The 20,962-nt window shown below is 39.7% G+C and overlaps 1 protein-coding gene across 3 annotated transcripts in view; it reads right to left on the bottom strand.

Moving 5' to 3' along the window:
* AP3B1 (adaptor related protein complex 3 subunit beta 1) overlaps positions 1–20,962 on the bottom strand; it is a 217,981-nt gene that overhangs the window by 14,238 nt on the left and 182,781 nt on the right. Inside the window, exons 25-27 of one of the 3 annotated variants that reach the window (XM_042448311.1) lie at positions 9,824–9,921; positions 8,102–8,130; positions 3,648–3,782 (exon numbers count right to left, since the gene is read on the bottom strand). In XM_042448311.1, coding sequence (XP_042304245.1) covers positions 3,774–3,782; positions 8,102–8,130; positions 9,824–9,921 — 136 coding nt within the window. In that variant the 3' untranslated portion in view covers positions 3,648–3,773. The other 2 variants (XM_042448310.1, XM_042448309.1) reach the window with 2 other exon arrangements.

Here is a 20,962-nt window from a genome sequence, read left to right on the forward strand (position 1 = left end):
GGACGGGTCTTAGTCTTTCCAGGCCAGGCCCCGTCTCTCCCCCTCAAGATGGTGGCCGGGAGGAGGGGCTTTAGTCTTTCCAGGCCAGGCCCCGTCTCTCCCCCTCAAGAGGTGGAGGGGGAAGGCGTCTTTCGCCTCTTTACAGGCCAGGACCGTTCTCTCCCCTCAGATGGTGTCGGGAGGAGGGCTCTTAGTCTTTCCAGGCCAGGCTCGTTCTCCCCCTCAAGATCGGTGGTCGGGGGTGAGGCTCTTAGTCTTTCCAGCCAGGCCCCGTTCTCCCCCTCAAGAGGGGGTGGTGTCGGGAGGAGGGCTCTTAGTCTCTTCCCAGGCCCGGCCCCGTCTCTCCCCCTTCAAGATGGTGGTCGGGAGGGGGGCTCTTAGTTCTTTCCAGGCAGGCCCCGTCTCTCCCCTCAAGATGGTGGTCAGGAGAGGCTCTTAGTCTTTCAGGCCAGGCCCGTCTCTCCCCTCAAGATTGGTGGCGGGAGGAGGCTCTTATCTTTCCAGGTCAGGGCCCCGTCTCTCCCCTCAAGTGGTGGTCGGGAGGAGGGCTCTTAGTCTTTCCAGGCCGGCCCCGTCTCTCCCCCATCAAGATGGTGGTCGGGAGGAGGGCTCTTAGTCTTTCAGGCCAAGCCTCGTCTCTCCCCTCAAGATGGTGGTCGGGGGGAGGGCTCTTAGTCTTTCCAGGCAGGCCCCGTCTCTCCCCCTAAGATGGTGGTCGGAGGAGGGCTCTTTAGTTTTCCAGGCAGGCCCGTCTTCCCCTAAAGATTGTGGTCAGGGGGAGGGCTCTTATCTTTTCAGCCAGGCCCGTCTCTCCCCCTCAAGATGGGGTCGGGAGGAGGGCTCTTAGTCTTTCCAGGCCAAGGCCCGTCTCTCCCTCAAGATGGTGGTCGGGGGGAGGGCTCTTAGTCTTTTCATGCCAGGCCCCGTCTCTTCCCCCTCAAGACGGTGGACGGGGGGAGGGCTTTTCCAGGCCTCGTCTCTCCCCCTCAAGATTGTGGTCAGGGGGAGGGCTCTTAGTCTTTCCATAATATACTACTAATACATAACGAGACATACCATACTACCACCAATATTTTTACACTACCACCTAGACATGAACATTACAGTAAAAATAAAATTGACTTCCTTTGCCTTTACTTTCTTCTCAACATAAATCCTCCTAATTTCCCACACTTCCTGTATAATCATCCCATGTTCTCCTGTCATATGGTCCTTTCTTAACAATGAATACTAATCTTTATTCCAGATCAATTGTAAATATAGAACCTTTACATTTCTTTAAGTAATTAAGGTTCCCAATCCTTTATAAAAGAGTCTATGGGTCTCCTTCTAAGTAACCAAGTTAATTCATCAGTTTCCATATAGTCGTACATCTTATTTACCCATTCAGTAATATCTGGCTACCTATTTTCTTCCCATTTTGCAGCATATAAGATTCGTGCAGCCATTGTCATATAATCTAAACAGCTTCCCATTTTTTCTCTTTAATAATATATATAATATTTATTTATAACCTGCTCTTCAGCCAAAAGGCTATCAGAGCGGCTTACAAATGGTTAATTAGACATTTCCCTGCCCCCAGGCTTACAGTCTAAAAAGACAAGACACAAAAGATGGGAATAGCAGTGGGGAAGGGAGAGAGTCCAGCAGGCTCAACAGATATACAGTAACTTAGGCTCTAATGGTTCTTTTATATTATGTATTTCCTGTATCTGTCGATGAATCACATTCCAATATTCCCTAGTTTTGTCACACTGCCACCAAATCTGATAAAAACTACAGTGGGCCCTCGATATCCTCAGGGGATCCTTTCTGCACCCCTGCACTGTTTAAGACTAAAAAGTATGTTTTCCTAACCCACAAGTGGACTTCTGGCTCCTTTCATTTTTTGTTGTGGCATTTCTGGCAGTCTCTGTGGCCCCCCAGAGGATCCCAGAGGCAGAAAAATGCCTCCCCCAGATCTGCTACAAGTTGTCTATCCCTGGTTCAAATATCATGAGGAATAGCACTTAATTATTTAAGAAGACACACTCATTCTCAAAGAAAAAAAATGAAGAAAATGTCTGTTTATTGAAGCGGGCAAGTACTTATCAATCTTCATTATATCTTGTTTCTAAGCTGACTTTCCACAACTTCCTTTCACTTTGTCTTCTTTCTCAGAATTGTATGTCTGTCACAAACTCTTCCCTTGCTGCTGCTTCTTTTCCCCAGCTACTGTGTTGTGGTCTCTTGCTCCTCCGCATATTTCCCCCTACATTTCCCTTGTTTTTCTTGCAGTTGTCCATAAGCTTTGTTTCTCCTCATGTCCCTACCTCTTTCCTTGCCACCCCACAGCATTACAATTTGCTTTCAATAAATAGTTCCACTGGAATTTAACAGGCAAGTCATTGCAAATGGGCCCATCTTGTCCTACCTCCACCTCAGTTCTTTTGTAAAACTGCTAGAAACTAGTGTCCTTCCTTTTTCTGTCACTCAAGTTTGTATGGTAATCATTCCCTTCAATATGGATTTTTCATCCAAAGTGGTTTGTTCATTCTTTTATTCTCTTTCAACTCTCTAATTACTGATTAATACTAATTTTTTTACTTACCACCAGTATTATAGTTTTGTGAGCAAACAGAAAAGCCCCAAAGCCAGGCACATACGCAATGTTCTGCTAAAAAGCTCAAGCATGCTGAGTTAGGTATAGAAATGTAAAATTTCTGGAAATTTTGAAGTCATGGAAAAAACCTGGCTTTTCCTACTTTTCCCCCAGGATCCCTTTCCCCAGAATTTTCAGAAAAATGGAAACAATGTGATAATAGATTGAAAGTCAGTTTAGGAACATACAATTAATTAATTCTTTTGCTGGGCAGACAATAATAATATTTAATACAGTAAAAGTATAATTTATTCAGACAACAATTCTAAAAGGAATTTACTTTTTAACATTTATTTTTTTTCCTTGCAAATTGAGCTACAGGGTCCTAAACTATATGGAACACTTGAACTGTAAAGAATGCTTTTGATTTTGCAGAGAGAAAAAAACCCATCATTGTTAGTAAAATAAATGAAATTCTCTTGTTGCTTCTCTTTTTCCACAGTGTCAAACAGCCATAAACCATTATTTCCATAAAAGGGAGAAAAGGAAAGCAGGAACAACAATATACTATACAACGTCTTACATTAAAATTATTTTTAGAAATAATTTTGGGGACTTCCCAACTGACACAGACATTTAAGATACCAAATCCCACCTACTATGTTCCATTCTTTCAGAAACATATATTCAGTTTGAAGCAGCAAAGTGATTTAAATGGTGGTAGAAAAAGTACAGAGACAGTTACACAGAGAACAGTGATTGTTAGAATTAAATAGATATAGTTCTTATTATTAAGAAATGGAAATATAAACAAAAAAATCTGTCCTTCCATCAGCCACCCATGTGCATTACACATCAAGTTTGATTGAGAATTCCTGCATGGCAGAGGGTTGGACTGGATGGTGCTTGTGGTCTCTTCCAACTCTATGATTCTATGATTCTAAGTGAAACTTCATTTTCCTAACTATTCTCAAGTGAGACTCCTAATATCTACCCGTTCAGCACACAATTACAAACAACATAACTGTGTTTCTTAAGTGCTATAAGGAACTCTTCTATTACCTGTGAATATTATCCTCACCAGAAGAAACCACACCAAGGTTTGCTATGCTCACCACCTTCTGTAATATTACTGGGCGAGTTGAATTCGGTGGTGCAACAACGATGGTAGTGGATGTTTCATTCATACCTGTCAACCTTCCTGAAATGGTAAAACAAAACTTTTATATACATGAAGTGACATTTGCAAAGATTTTGTAAAGTTATAATTTATATAGCTCTTGCCAAAAGTTGAAAATTTAAAGTTTCTATATGCTTTTCAAAAACACAAAATAAGCTCCACTGAAATTTCCAAATTACACAATGAATCTATTTTCAGGCATTTTAAAAATAATTTTGCAGTTGTTCATGACAACACCTCTCCCCGCCCCCCCAAACCATGACCTACCCAGCTGTAGCATGAATATATTATACATGAAGATCGTACACACACTTAGCTGCCCTGGAATCTTATAAGGAAGGGTAGAGTACTGATAAAACAAGCCTAATCATAATAATAATATATTTGCATGTTCATTAACAGTATCTAGTTACAGTTTTTACAAAACATAAAGCAATGGAACAATTTGTATAAAATAAAGTACAGTGTCAAATATAGCGTTCCCATTTACCCTTAAACTGTGTTCCAAAAATCAAATCATATGCTTTTTAAAACATTAAATGGTGGGCTAATACCAGGGTTTCAGGAATCACTACGTTTCTACGCTGAACACTAGTTACTGAGAATTGTCTAATAGGAAGTTCTCTGGCTCAAAACTTGATCCAGATTCTACAGTGATAACAGACTTAATGCATTGTCTGAGACAGTTCCACAAAAATGTGAAAGCAGTAACTATGTATTAAAGGAAAAGAATACTGCAAATAAATGTGAAAGACAAAACAAGGAGGTGTTACACAGGATCATCACTTTTATCTAAATATGCATGTGACATAGTAGTCCTGTTGCCTTCTGAAAGCTGTTGCCATAATAAGTTAATGTGCCACAGGACTTTACTGTGCAGACAGCCAAGGAATTGAGACACATATGCCCTTCGCCTATTGGGATCACATGTACTGAAAAAGCAAATCCAATTCCTACCCCAGGGCCATTCTGACGTGCCCTAAGCAGGCAAGTAATAAATAGTAATATCTAGCACTAGAAGCAGAACATGCATCTTTGTAAGATTATTATGGTGTTTAACTTGTTTTAGTATAATTCTAAAAGAAACGTTTGCAGGAAAAATGTGAAAGAAAACAGACTTTATTCCCCCTTAACAAAAAACCTGATTTACTTTAAAAACAACAACACCCAGCAGCCCATGATTATCATCTGTCTTTAAAAAAAACAACACCAACTTTAGCTGGGAACAGTACATTCTGTTGCAGATGGTTTAAATTTTACATTAGGAAATTGCTTTGAAAAAAGTAAACAAGCAGTCTAACTCTGCTTTTAAGCAAAGCATAGGACTGACATAACACTGCTGAGAGATGTGTGTACTCATTAAGGATTTAAACCTTCTCCATTAAGCTCTATTGAAGAGCAAATGCTGAATAAATGAATGCAACTATGTTTATGTTAAAAGCCTGTTTCCCTGCAGCATGTAATTAAAGGAAATGTTGTACAAAGCCAGTACTTTTGTCAAGCTCCTGTAAATGGAAAGATGGATAGCACTCAGAGAAGTGAATGCATTGCTTCATATTTAACCTTAACACTCTTGTCATTAATGGTTTGTCTAACTTGTTCTATAAAGACAAGGTACTGCTCCATTGAAGTAAAATTTAAAAAATCAACTAAACCATGCTTTTCAGAACAGAAGATTCATTATCGTTGACTAATGTATTGGCATAAAGCAAAGTAACATCCTATCAAGTACGGCACACATTCAATCTGCCTTACCACCCCCCCTTTTATTTTTAACTCATGCTGTTTTATTGTTATAGGCAATTTGTACCACTCAGCATGACAGTGTAAACTGAATCAAGATTAATTTACATGCAAAAGAACACTTAGCATGGTAAGCAAATGTATTGTCTCGATTGCTGAGGTGGAAAAGAACCTGAAAAGGAAAAAAACAGTACTCTAATTAAGGGGCATCAAATATGATTGCTCATGGTAGTTAAGGGCCAGAAAATTGTGAATGTCTGACCATTTAAAGAATTAGCACCTTGCTTGTTAGGAAGACAAAAATGTTGTAAGCATAAATCTCGATAAAACCAAGCAAACATTTTGCTCGTTGTTTTCTTTTTAAAAGACATGGCTTTTCCCATTTGAAATCTAGTGGTTATATGTAAATTTACCAAGTTAGATTATGAAAATGTAGTCTTTGGAAATACTGTATGTAGAACAGGGAATTACTACAGGAAAGAATTACATTTTCAAACTAAGTTATTAATAAAGGTAAAAAGGTAAAGGTAGTCCCTTGACATGAGTGTCTAGTCATAGCTGACTGTAGGGGGCAGTGCTCATCAAGAGCCAGCTTGGCTGAGGACTGCTCTGGTGGTCACATGGCCAGCACGACTGCACTGAACACTGTTACCTTCCCAACAAAGTGGTACCTATTTATCTATTTACATTTGCATGCTTTCATACTGCTAAGCTGGCAGAAGCTGGGACTAGTGACAGGAGTTCACCCCATCACACAGCACTCAGGCCTCGAACTGCCATCCTTCCGATCATCAGAATTGCTGTCTTAACCACTGAGCCACCACATCCCTCTTAATACATCAACATTATTAATACATTACCATAAAAGTGTGTGTAGCCTTCAGTCTAGCACTACTTATATACTAAAGGAAACCGATTAGAAATCCACATATAGCACATAAAGATTGTATGTTTTTATTTATTTTTGGAATTTTTAAAAATACATAATACACAAAGAATTATTACTGACATTCACATGAAATTTATATCAACAACATTGTTCAATAGTTTTTTGTGGGTTTTTCGGGCTATGTGGCCATGTTCTAGAAGAGTTCATTCCTGACATTTCGCCAGCATCGTCAGGAATAAAGTCTTCTAGAACATGGCCACATAGCCCAAAAACCCCACAAAAAACTATGGATGCTGGCCATTAAAGCTTTCGACTTCAATACTGTTCAATATTTAACACAAAAATAGTAATAGTGAGATCTATGGCTTAGCACATTGATCCCACACAGCTAAAATCAGATAACCACAGCTCATGTTCTTAAGTTAGGAAGTTGGAAATGAATTACACTGGAATTTTTCCAGTTAAGAACTGAGAAATTACTGAAACAGCATAGTAGAGCTTAGCATATCATGTAAACATGGACATAAATGCAGCTTTCTATCTTCCAGTGCTGCCTAAAAAACTTTCCCCTGCTGCTTGTGCCCAACTCCATCAGAGAAAACTCATATGTGTGTATATGTGAAATCTACATCTCAAAACATTTTAATGTTCTGTATAACTAAAAAGTTCTTAAATTTTCTATGTTTAGAAGGTTACATCTCCTTACCTAATTTTACAAATCAAACTTTAAATGAAGAATTTATAGAAATGTAATATTGAGGCATTTAATAAATGAAAGAACAGTCTAACTCCACTTAAAACACAGGGTGCTGAATAATTCAGAATCATTTCTAATAGAGTAAGTCACTTATAAGATTATTAAGCATGCTAATCATTCTTAACTGACCTATGTTTTAAAGGTTTTACTGGTGAAAATGAAAGAAAATCCATTTGTTTGTGATTCTATACACACCATATGTGGGAGCAAGTCATATTGAAAGTGAGGTTTACTGGGCAGACATGTACAGGATTGCACTGTAAATCAGCTGTTTAGTAACTCTGTTTAAGAATTCTCTCAAAATACACTGTAAACTGTTTCATAACCTTGTTTAGCTGAGCTAAGAATTGAGACTTCTATTATTAGGAACTCTCTAAAACAGCTGAAACATTTAACTAAGAAGATACTAAAGAAAAAAGCTTTTAAACCTGTGGAAAATTTTCCAGCATCAGTCCTGCATCAAAGAATGAATTCAGGAAGACAGAAAGAGCAATACTGAAATGCCAGGAGACCTTCATGGATTTACAAATACTTCATATAAACAAATTTTCAAATAGCTTTATTCAGAGTAGCCTTTCTGCTCTATTAAACATAGCAAACAGCTGCCAGATTTATTCAGACAAATAATCAACAACCACAGAAGTAAAATGGCAGAAGAAAAAGGAATTTTGGCAACAACTCCACAGAGGACCACAGCTATTCTCAAAGTGCACTTCTATGCTCTCATGGTTCTGAATGGCCAGTCAGGGGGAAAAAAAGCTTTCAGTCACAGCTAAGCATACAAAACTCAATCAAAATACCAAGCAAGCAAGCTTAGAACAAAAATGGGAGCAGGAGAGACAGAGTGAAATATCCAGTTTTACTTAAAATTGCACTGTTAGATGTCAGTTTAAGGGAAGATGAGAGGAAACAGATCACAAAATATGACAAAAGCCTCAGTCACACACTCACCTTGGTTTGCTGAGTGCGTGTAAAGCAGGCTTCAGCCAGCAAAGAGTAAGAATAGCAAATAGTTATCAATTGTTGAAAAAAATCATGGTGCTCACTCTTTAATTATAAGTTATTAACTACCATAAAATACTGAAAATGAAATACTGCGAAAGATTATCTCTACTTATTTCACAGCACAAAAATGTACATAGAAAAGGCAGGCACAAGTTTTTATTAAATACATACAACACAACACCTGAGCTCTGATTGCTTTAATAATACGCAAGGTTTTTAAAAAAAGCTTTCATGAACAGTTTGATATACTGACTGAGGAGAATAGTGAATGTAAAGGCTATTTTTTCCATACAGAGAATGATTTTTAAAAAGAAACCTGAGCACACGGCTGTTTAGCAACTTTAAATGCAGCATCAGATAAAGCTATTCACAAATGTTGTGTTTCAGAAGGGCTCTTCACATATATTTAATGCTAGATAGGCCACACAAAGTCTAAAGCACAGGACTTTAGTATTATTTAAAAGCATGACATTCAAATAAGTGTGTCAACAAAACAGCTATACAATACCACCCTTTCCAAACAGGAAACTGAAGAGTTAAATGATAAATGGTAATGTCAGACAAAGGTAACACTAATTAATTTTAATGCAGTTGGGACAAAGTACACTAGCTACGTACAAACAAAAGCATTAAATTGAAGACTAGATATATAAAGCAAAGTATGAATATGGTTGAATTATTTCTTAGAGGGAGTTCGGCCAATATTCCAGCCATTAGTACTAATATGAAATGCATTAGTGCATCACTGCAGGAAACTATAACTCCAAGACCCAAGCATTGGTTATGGCCTAATTACTATTCCCCCTCCTGTCCCAGCAAAATGTATCAATCAATTGTCAAGTATCAGTAAAATGTACACTCAAGCCCCAGTTTGAACAATTGATTAGAGCTTCATAAACTATACTTTAGTACTCCTGCCCTTGTCCTCCTTCTCTCACCTCTTATGTTATCATAGGTTCAATGTGAAAATCCTCACTTTATCGAGCCAGAATTCACTGCTATGTCTGAACTGAAGAACTCTGCCTGGAAAACTGGTTATCCAGGTTAACGTTCTGGCCAGAGTTTCCTGCGACACTTTCACACGAGACGCAAGTGTCATTAAACATGATTAAAATGTGGTAATAGCGTGATCAGGGGGAAGATTATCACACCCCTGCACGCTTCTCCCGTTTATGTCCCGTGCGTAAACTGTAATGGACATATCATTGGGTAATAATGGAAACCCCCGTTATTACCCAATGATGCATCCATTACAGTTTATGCCCGAGACACAAATGGGAGAAGCACGCAGGGGTGTGATAATTTCCCCCCTGATCATGCTATTACCACATTTTAACCACGTTTTAATGACGCTTGCCTCTTCTGTGTGAAAAATGTCCCTGGGCAAGATGTAATAGAAAACCTTTTCTTAGTACAAGGCAGTGTGTTTGAGCCAAAGACAGAAAACAGAAGATAGAAGAGGAAGGGAGAGTCAAAGATGAGCGTTTAATCTTACTATTCAATCACGAAATGATAATCTGAGCAGGGCCTGCATGTTACTTTTGGGAGTATTCTCTCAACTGGAATCTTAGAGCAAAAACGAGCATACAATATTTGGCAGTAAAATGACATTTGCAGCATTTGTTAAAAAATAAATATAATAAAGCTTATTATTATTGTATTTCTCACCTTGTTCCTTCTTGAAGTCCTTTTCTGACATCGTTACTGGTAAAAATAACTCTCCAACAGGAGGCTGAATATTAACACTGAATTGATCTCCTTTTGTACTGTCAAAGAAACACAATCAGAAAGGTGAGTCAATGGTTTAGTATAACTTTCTTTGTTTTATCAATAAAGAAACCTTAAGTAATGTATTAATTGATCACTAGTGATAATCATTTTAAAGTGAAAATCTTTACATTATAAAATGGGGGAGACCACTGTACATAATGTTTATCTACACTGTAGATAAACAAAAAGACTATTTAAAGAAGACATTTTGTTATTGTTTGTTATCAAATGTGACTGCTAAGTAGAAAATTGTTCTTGAAGTAAAAAAAATGTTCCTGAAGTAAACAATATTTAGGGCTAGCTAACTGTGCTAGTTTTAAGCTATTCCACCATGGAATAAGGGCACTGTAAAATAGTGACACTTGTCAAAAAGGTTAGGAAGATACACATGCAGTTTGAATGTCAAACATTCTCATTTTAAAGAAATCTTCTTATAACTTCCATTACCAATAACAAAAACTAAACCAGAGCAGAGGGAAGCCTTTGGGGGTGAGTGTATACTTTCAAGCTGCCTGTTGATTTATGGTAACCCCATGAATTTCTTAGTTATCTTCCTTAAATATATTGGTCCAACACTTTAGTTTCCGACAGAAAAATCAATTGATTAATACCTAAAGTATTTAAATTAATTTCATACATTTATTATTGGCTTTTTAACCCCCAAACACAAGAAATTAGATTTGTGGATAGATAAGCAACATATAAAGATAAATATAGAAGGTTTGTGGTTTTATTAAGAAGAATTGAATGACTAATTATCAGAAAACTAAAAACAAAACAAAGCAGCACAAACATACATTTCTAAAGTACTTGAACACTGGTTATTAGTTTATGTTGGAAATCTAACATTTTAAACTGGGCTGCATTCACACTGCAGAAATAATCCGTTTTGACCCTGCTTTGAGTGCCATGGCTCAATGCTATAAAATTCTGGGAACCTAAGTCTATGATGAACAGTTTAGCCTTTTGGTTTTAAGATGTAAATATAGTAATAATAATCTAATTCCAAAACCCTATGGCACAAACCTCAAACTGTCATATTGGGTTCATATACAGAGGTCTACAATGTTAATTTCCTTTTGCTATGTATCTTAAAATCATCAGGTTTAATAAAGGCTGTACAATGATGTTGAAGAAGCCCATACAAAGTCAGATGGGTAAAAAAACCCGTTTTTGTTTTAAATAGTATTACTTTCTCAAGCTGCAGAGAGTAAAGCTGGGAATAAATAAATTGGGAGTAAAGCTTTCTTCCCTTTTAGACAGAGGATTACTGGCTACACATGGGATGCACCTTACAAGATTGGGAAGAAAATATCTTTGGTAGTAGCTTGGTAAGTTTTATCAAGAGAACTTTAAACTTAATTGTGGGAGCTGATAGCTCAAACATCAGTCCAAAGATAGCTCTAAACACAAAGATGTGAATTCTAGAGAAGAAGAAGCTGAAGGAGAGATTGTAACCAACAAAAAATAAATAAATGAATACGTGAGAACAAAGCTTCAAACATCCATACACCCATGCACAGAGTTTTGGAAACAAACAACATGATCTTGAAGAGGGGAAATATGACTTTATAGGCATAGCAGAGACCTGGTGGGATGAGTCCCACAATTGGAATATTACTACTGAAAGGTCTAACTTGTTAAAATCAAAAAGACAGAAAATGGCAGGAAAAAAGAGGTGGGGTAGCATTATATGTCAAAGACAAATTCAGTTCTACAGAAATCCATGGAAGTGATCAGAGTGGACTAGTTGTAAGTATTTGAGCAAAATAAATAAATAAATGTGGTAGGAATCCACTATGGGTCACCAAACCAGGAAGAGGTGGTTGGAGATGCTTTTCAGAAATCAATTGCAAAGACGTAAGAATTAGTAGTTTTGAGGAACTCCAATTACAGATAATTGCAGATAATTTCCTATTTCAAAAGCAAAAGAAGGAACAAGGGGACCAGTAATCCTGGACATTATCCTAACCAACAGGGAGGAGCTGATCACTGAAATCAAAGTAGTAGGTACTTTAAATTCACAATTGTGAGACAGGCAAAAAAAGGAATAACCTCAAAATGGACCTTGAAAAGCTGATTTTAACAAGTTCAGGGAAGTAATGGGTAGAATGTCTTGGCTAGAGATGCTAAAGGAAAAAGACACAGCAAGAGTGGGAGTTCTTGAAGGACCTGCAGAAAGCACAATCACAAATAATCCCATGAAGAAGGTAAATCAAAAACATGTGAAAAAAATCAATGTGGCTGTACAGCAAACTCAAGGAATAAAAAAAAATACAGTATGTATAAAGAATGGAAGAAAGGACGAATCACCAGAGAAGTGTACAGATATGTAGACCAACCTTGCAGGAACAATAAAGCAAAAGCTCAGGAGCTAAGTCTGGCTAGGCAAGCAACAAACAACAAAAAGGACATTGTTTCAGATAAATGTGAAACAAGGGAATGACCAAAGAGATAGTGGAGGCACTGTTTAGTTAGGATGGTAAAATGCCAACAATGAAAAAGCAGAACTACTCAATACTGATTTTGCTTCAGTTTTCTCCCCCAAAGAGAACTGTGCACTTCCATGCAGCAGCACAGCCCTTGGCAAGAGATCTGGATTGCAAATCAAGATTGATTGAAAGTTAGTCAAGGACCAACTAGCTAACTTAGATGAGTTCAGATTTGTAGGACCAGATGAATCACTTCCCAGACTATTGAAGGAACTTGCTGATGTACTCTCTAAACAACTTGCCATCACTTCTGAGAAATCTTGAAAAAGAGATGAGGTACAAAGAACCGGAGAAAGGCAAACATTGTCCTTCGCTTCGAAGGCAGAAGAGAAGATCCAGGAAACTACAGACTAGTCAGCCTGACTTCAATACCAGGGAAAATGTGAAGGGATGCTAAAAAGTTCTCACCTTGACCCATTTCTCAAAATCTGAGTGTAATTTTGTCACTGTAGTTTGAAAGAATTCTTTTGCATTGCACTGCCAATTTGGAGGATTGTAGCACCAATATCTATTTTTTTCCCCAGATCATAGACATAACCATGTCAATGAAAAGGAATTTTCAAGTACTGAGCTCCAAGCCACCATGACATTTCTCTTCCTTCAAAAGAAAACTCCAAAGGAAATCCATGAGTGTATGATGTAGAGATACTGAGTCACAAATGCTCATCATACCCAATTGTGAAGAAGTGGTGTGCAAACTTTCAGCAGGGACATTTTGAGACTGAGTATGCAGCAAGGTTTGGCAGGCTTTCAATAGTGTTCATGACTTCATTTTGGCAGATCAGCAAATCTCAGCTAAAACAACTGCTGAGACACTGGAGATGACCCAGGAACACACTGGGTTGAGCAGTTGGCTATTCAAAAAGCTGTCAGCTGAGTAGGTGCTGAAATGTTTGTATGCTGACCGTAAATGAAATTGAGTGGATACCTCTGTTCGGTGTAGCAATGTTCACATGCTGAGACCTTCTAGGACCTTAGATGCATGTTTGGAGTAATTTACTGTTTGTTGTTTACGTGCCCCCCCCACCCCGCCATTTCCTCTTCAGCACACACTCCCTTTGTCTCTGAGTCTCCATTGTCCTTCCATCTCTTCAGCATGGCTCTTTTAGGATATGGATAAACTTTCTTTTAATTACTTTTTAACAAGTAGCATGTAAATCTTTTCTACCTCATTTATCTTCACCATGAAGCTGTACCTGTTTATGAATTATGCCCAAGAACTGTGAGTACACAATTTTATATTACTCTAGATGAAGACTTTGTTTCATCTTATACTGGGCTAATACATGAGTGTGGGGGGAGGATAAGATTGGTCCCTGTTCTGTTGCAGATGCTCTGCTGATGAGATTTAAGAAATCTCAATTGTGCCTTTTTGCTTCTTTTTACTAAACCCTATCATCCTCCAAGTTCATTTTATAGCATTTAGAGCAATCTAATGACAATTTTTTGGAATGATTCACCACTGTAGTTGAAACATGGTTACATCCATATGATCTGGAGACTAAACAATAATCCTTGGAATGGCAGTACCCAGATTCTCCATAGCCAAAGAAATTCAAGACTCAAAGGTCAGCAGGAAAGGTCATGGCCACAGTTTTTTGGAATAAGGAATGTATTTTGATTACTGAATATCTTCAGAAGGACCAAACAGTTAATGCAGAATGTTACTCTAACTTGCTGTGCCAATTAATGAAGACCTTGAAGGGAAAATGGTTAGGAAAGATGCAGAAACGTGTTCTCTTTTTGCTGGACAGTGCACCTGTTCACAGGGCTGGAAAGACTATGGATGTTTTAAAGAATTTGGAGTCTTTTTTTCTTTCCTGCTTAAAGAAATTAATTTTGAGATTCAGCAAAGAAGACAATTACATTACTAAGGATAAAGAAATTTTAAAACCTTTTATATTTTTTCCCTGCAATCTATACAATCTATACAAAGATCAATCATTTCAAGTAAAATAAAATAGAAGATTTGAAGAAACCAGACATACTGCAGATTTCAGAAAAGCAGAGGGAAGAGTTGAATAAAAAGATCTCAACAAAGGAAATAATACAAGCTATAGCTCATCTATGTAGTGAGAAAACTCTGGGGCTAGATGGGTTATCTACAAGATACTATAAAAGTTTCCAGGAGGTGTTGATTTCACATAATGAATTCAATGCTAACTTGTGGGCAGATCCCAGACAGCTAGAAGGAACCTAATATTGTTCTGATTCCCAAAGAGGGCCAGGATCCAACTTTAGTTAAAATTATAGACCAATATCTGTAGTGACTGAGGATTTTAAAATCTTTCCCTTGATACGAACCACAAGTTTGAAATTAATTTTGAAAGAGCATATTCATAAGGATCAAAGTGGCTTTTTGCTAGGTAGACATTTGAGAGAAAAATGATTATTAGTGTAATAGAATATTTTCAGTATCATAATAAAAAAAGAGGTGTTAATATTTATTGATGCAGAGAAGGCATTTGACAGCATCAATTGGAAATTTCTATTTAATGTCATACAACTGATGAATTTTAGTACAAATATTTTTAGATAAATAAAAGCTATTTATTCACAACAAAAGGCTAAATTAATCATAGAATCATAGAGTTGGAAGAGACCACAAGGGCCAACCAGTCCAACCCCCTGCCATGCAGGAACTCTCAGTCAAAGCATCCCCGACAGATGGCCATCCAGCCTCTGTTTAAAGACCTCCAAGGAGGGAGACTCCACCACTCTCTGAGGAAGTGTCTTCCTTACTGTCAGGAAGTTCCTCCTACTGTTGAGGTGTAGGGATTTAAAGGTGATAACCAGCACTTTGTATTGTGCCCAGCAGCTGATCAGCAGCCAATGTAAAGATTTTAACACTGGTGTAATATGGTCTGATCTAGGTGTTCCTGTGACCAAGTTCAGAAGCTTCAATTGATCCAGAATACAGCAGCCACAGTACAAATGTAGCCCTATGTAGAGCACATTACAGAAATCTAAACGAGAGGTTACCAGTGCATGTACAACAGCTTCAAGGTCACCCTGGTTCAGGTAGGGGCGCAGTTGGCGTATCAACCGAAGTTGGTACCACGCACTCCTGGCCACCACCTCCACTTGAGATGTCAGTTGTAGAGATGGGTCCAGGAGGACTCCCAAACTGCAAACTTCATCCTTTAGGGGAAGTGTGACTCCATCCAGGACTGGTTGGCAAATCTCCATTCCTGGACCTGGGGGTCCTATCGCAAGTACCTCCGTTTTCTCTGGATTCAAACTGAGTTTGTTTTCTCTCATCCAGCCCATTACTGACTCCAGGCAGCATTCAGAGGGGAGACACCATCCTTGGTCATTGCAACAGTCGGGGATATAGAGAAGTAGATTTGGGTGTCATCAGTGTACTGATATCACCGTGCCCCATGTCTCCGGGTGATCTCTCCAAGTGGCTTTGTGTAAATATTAAACATGGGGACAGGATGGCACCTTGAGGGACACCAGATGTCATCTCCCTTTTATGGGAGCAGCTGTCCCCCAGCATCACCATCTGGAATCTGTCAGAGAGATAGGAATGGAGCCACTGGAGCGCAATGCCCCCGATGCCTAACTCTCTGAGGTGTTCCAGAAGGATATCAGATGGTGCTGAGATGTCCAAGAGCACCAACAGGGTCACACTTCCCCTTTCGATGCCCTGACGGAGATCATCAACCAAGGTGACCATGGAAGACTCGACTCTGTATCCTGTCCTAAAGCCAGTTTGAAATGGGCCCAGATACTCGGTTTCATCTAAGCCAGCTTGGAGTTGGAGGGCAACTGCACTCTCGATCACCTTGCCCAAGAATGGTAGTAAAGAGACTGGCCTGTAGTTGTTTCCTATCAGGAGATCTAGGGAGGGTTTCTTCAGAAGTGGTTTAATCACCACTTGTTTCAGCTGGGATGGAAACCCCCCCCCCCCGAGGGATGCATTAATTGTGGATTGAAGTAACGTTACTGCATCCCCTCCCTGCACGGTCAGCCAAGATGGGCAAGGATCGAGAGGGCACGTTGTCTTCCTAACACTTCCAAGGAGTTTGTCCACTTCATCGGTATTTACAAACTCGAAGTGATCCAGTCTAACATAGCACACGGAGTCACTGGACAGCTCTCTTATAGTCTCTGTTTTAATGCTGGTGTCAAGATTGGCCCTTATCTGAGTGATTTTATTCACAAAAAAAGTCATTAAAAGCATCACAGCAGGCTTTAGTTGGTTCTAATAAAGGGTTCAGGGTGGAAGGCCATTATTTGTAATGGGGCTCAAGCATACGTGCAATTTCCTTTACACGGGGGGGGGGGGAACGGATGCCCATGTACTTATTCAAAATTTGTAAAAACATTAAGCCATCTAAAACAAATTTCAGTTTGTTAAACTGATTCAAAAGCTTGAAATCTCATGTATGACAAAAGATTATATCAGTGATGACAAAATGTTAGTACGATTTGCCTTTGCAGGTGTATTCACTGCTTTCAAAAGAGTGTAGACTAACAAAGGAGTGGAGTAGAGGTACAAGAGAGAAAACTTGTGACAAAAAATTAAGGAGTTACAAGCAATAATACGTGAACAATACTTTCAACAACACTTTGCTTTTTTTTGTTAAAGTTTTCAAGCATATTTGTTCTGAAATCCACAAGTAGTAACAGTGTTATTAGAAAACCCAAATGTGCTCAAAATTGCAGACAGTAGACAAGGTCTGTTGGGAAAATGGTACAAAAATGGGGTAAGGGGAGAAAGGACAGAATGACAATATTGAGGCCATGAATTCTGTTTCATAGCTGTCTTATAATGGAATGGAAAAGGTGGCACTGTTTGAAATGCACCAGGCTCTACTTGGTGTCATACAAGTTTCAGATTATAATACAGTTTTCCTGACAAACGTCTAGTAGCTGATTTCCCCGTTTCTTTAGATGTAAAACCCAGTCTTCAGCATACAAATTTTTGTTTCTTTTTGCTTTCCATTTGTGCATATTAAAGAAGCAATGTTAGTTAGATAGAGAGAATTCCAAGTAACAAGTAGATTTTATGCAGTCAGCCCTCCATATTCACGGCCTTGAGATTTGCGGTTTCGATTATTCGCAAGCATTCCTCCTCCCTTTCCCTCCCCAGTCTCTTCTTGGGCAGCCCAGGAAGAGATCAGGGAGGTGAAGGCAGGAGATGCTTTGGCCCCCCCCGAAGACCCTTCTCCTCCTCAAATCCTCTCCCTGGCCAGCCCAAGGAGAGGATCGGGGTCTCAGAGGCGAAGGCTCTCAGAGGGGCCAAGGCACCTCTTGCCTTCTCTTCTCCGATCTTCTCCCTGTGCTGCCCAGGGAAAGGATCGGGGAGGCGAAGGGTCTCAGAGGGGCCACGACACCTCTTGCCTTCTCTTCCCCCTGGGCTGCCCAGGGAAAGGATCGGGGAGAAGAAGGGCCTTGGAGGGGCCAAGGGCCCTCTTGCTTTCTCCTCCCCGATCCTCTCCTTGGGCTGCCCAGGGCAAGGATCAGAGAGGCGAAGGGTCTCAGAGGGGCCAAGGCAATTCTTGCCATCTCTTCTCTGATCTTCTCCCTGGGCTGCCCAGGGAAAGGATCGAGGAGGAGAAGGGTCTTGGAAGGGCCAAGGCACCTCATGCCCTCTCTTCCCCTATCCTCTCCCTGAGCTGCCCAAGGGCAGGATCACGGAGGAGAAGGGGCAAGGAGCCAATTAAAGGGACGGGAGGGTGGGGAAAAGGAGTGTGCATCCCTGCCCCTCATCCTGAGCCCACCCTTCCCTTTAATTGGCTTCTGAGTAGGGGTGGAGTTATTAGCAATTTTTTCATATTCGCAGGGGTTTCATTCCTCTACCCCCTGTGAATATGGAGGACTATATTTTCAGACATGAGAGAATCAGCATGTGCTAAACAGCATATCTAATATTTCCAACTTGCTGGGGTAGGCCAGCCTATAAAATACATTCTTGTGGCATTTCTCAGATAAAGAATACAATCAGCCATGTATTTCCTAACTTTTATGTAATATTTTCAATCACCCATAACATGGACACATAGGAATCCAGATTTATGACATTTATATCCGGAGATGATAGAATGAGTTTCTGAAGTAGTCTTTGAATCCAAATAAGCATGTTTGCCACTCAGTCTAAACACAAGTGAACTTTCAGACTAGACGGAAGAACTAAAATCAACTCCAGATTACAATGGAGTAATTGTATTTTAAAGCAGACAGAAGTACAAAAATAGTGAGATGAAAAACAGGATTAGTAAACTGGAAATGAATGCATTAAAACAGCTTGCAAAGGTGGGATAGGTTGAGGCTGATCTGAGGTTCCATGGCTTAGGTCAAAACAGACGAGCAGGAAAGTGCAGCTTCTGGACACTCTGGGGGCATGGCATTTAGATGACACAACCTCCCAAAGCAGTCAGAAGCTGGGCGGAGAGTGCGCTTAGCTGGAAAAAGCCATCTGGAAAAGGAGCAGAGAAAGTTTGCTCTCTTGCCAGCATCTTATTTGGGCCTGTGCAGTCACTGCAGTCCCCTGCCAATTGGAGCTGGCACGACCTTTGGCCATTCCTTTTCCCTAAGTCTTGTTCTGACACCCACTTAGAGACAAAAGGTTACTAAAAGCCAAAAACATTCTAGTAGGTACTGAGCAGCTCTCAGAGAATCTCAATTTGAATTGACAATGTTCCAGGTGGAAAGGATCACATGTGTTCCAGGTGATTCCTAAATAATGTTGAGTCAAGGAAGGAGGTGAAATAAGAATCAGGAATACAGATATGCAGATTTTGGCATATTTTATGCATGATGATGCTCTTCATTTAAAATGAATCCAACCATGGAAGAGAAGGAGATTCTTCAGTCTTTGTTTATTTGCCCTAACTGGCCTAGACAGAACCTGAAACACATGTCACATCAATCAGAGCCTAAACCATTGAAGTCTGTTCTTCTCTGCCTGAAGATTCTAATACAGTCCACCCTTTTTTATGCGGGGGAGGGGATCCGTTCCGGCCCCCCTGCATAAAAAAACGTGTATGCTGGAGCCCCATGGGACGCGCCGCCCCTTGCACCCCGCATGGCTTTCATCGTATGCTGAAAGTCGCGTATACTGCGTCAGCATATAACACAGGCACACTGTAATGCAGACTTCATGACTTCAACATCAAGTCAATGTTGCTCGCTCACTGAGACTCTGTAACAGCTGAGAAAGGAATCAAAAGATCTTGAAAGCTTGCCCACAATTTTGTGCATTTTTGTATGGCCCTAAAAAGACATCACACTATATATTGGATTGTTCTCCTGTACCAGCATGTCTTCCTTTGTTTTATACCTTTCTGTGCACCAGTGATATAGCAGTAACTTATATGTCAAAAGATTAATGAATTAACCTATTAAATGCTGTTCTTAGCACACAAATCTTTGGGAGTGTATTAAAACTATTTAATGATGCACATTATACTAAATTAATACAACTGAACAAATGATGAATATAGAGTGAGCCCGTGCCATACGTGGGCTCGTTATAGGCGGTTTCCAGCTTATGCGAAAGCTGCAGGGAGAGTGGTGCACACGCCCATGGCGCACACGCACGGCCATACAGCATGCACAAATCCCATTATATCTAATGGGGCGCAAGCATACATGTTTTTTGCCTTACGTGGGGTGTGTGTGTGTCCGGAATGGATTCCCCGCATAAGGCAAGGGCAGACTGTATATCAAAGTTTGTATTTTGTTTGAAAGATTATCTACACAGCTGTTTGTCCTTAAATGCATTTGACAAATCTCTGATACGTAAAAAACATATAGAACTTTATATAGACGTTTGCAAGCATTTAAAGCTCTCAGGCAGATTTCACTTCCAGGTCTGCTTTTGAGACTGGGCATGACAATATATATGAGCAAGCATCCTGTTGGTGGCATACATTGGTGTAACTCTTAGTTACCTGGTGTATGCAGACTTTTGGACAATGTAGAAGTGGGCATCCTATACCTTCTTCTGCAATGTCCCCTCCCTGGATACCCAACAGTTGGGGATGGCTTGCAGGTGCAACTTCATCTCCCTGGCTACCCATCTTTAGCACATTCCAAATGCTTGTGGCCACCAGGGGATGAAGGAGTAGTGAAGCAATATGCTCTGGTACACATCTGTCCCCTATTGGGGGCCTGGAAGAAACAGCTACACCTGCAAGCCATCCCTGTTCTTGTTGCACATACAGGGAAAGCAGCAGGAGAAAGGAAGCAGCTTCTGTTCCTTCCACTTAAACTGTTAAGTTTGCTGCCAGAGATTTACAACCTACCAGCTTGTTATAGGATCTCACCCATAAGTGTCCATAACAATGCCACTTGATTGTAGCATTTCAGTATTGCTAATAACACTTTTTCAGCATCCCAAAAAACTATATGTTAATATGTTTTTAAAATGCAGCATCACATTTTAATTATTATTATTATTAACCTTTATTTATAAAGCGCTGTAAATTTACACAGCGCTGTACACACAATCTTTTAATCAGACGGTTCCCTACCCTCAGGCTTACAATCTAAAAAGACACGACACAGAAGGAGAAGGGAGTGGTGGTGGGGA

Source organism: Sceloporus undulatus, chromosome 2 (assembly GCF_019175285.1).
Source record: "Sceloporus undulatus isolate JIND9_A2432 ecotype Alabama chromosome 2, SceUnd_v1.1, whole genome shotgun sequence".
NCBI classification, from domain to species: Eukaryota; Metazoa; Chordata; class Lepidosauria; order Squamata; family Phrynosomatidae; genus Sceloporus; species Sceloporus undulatus.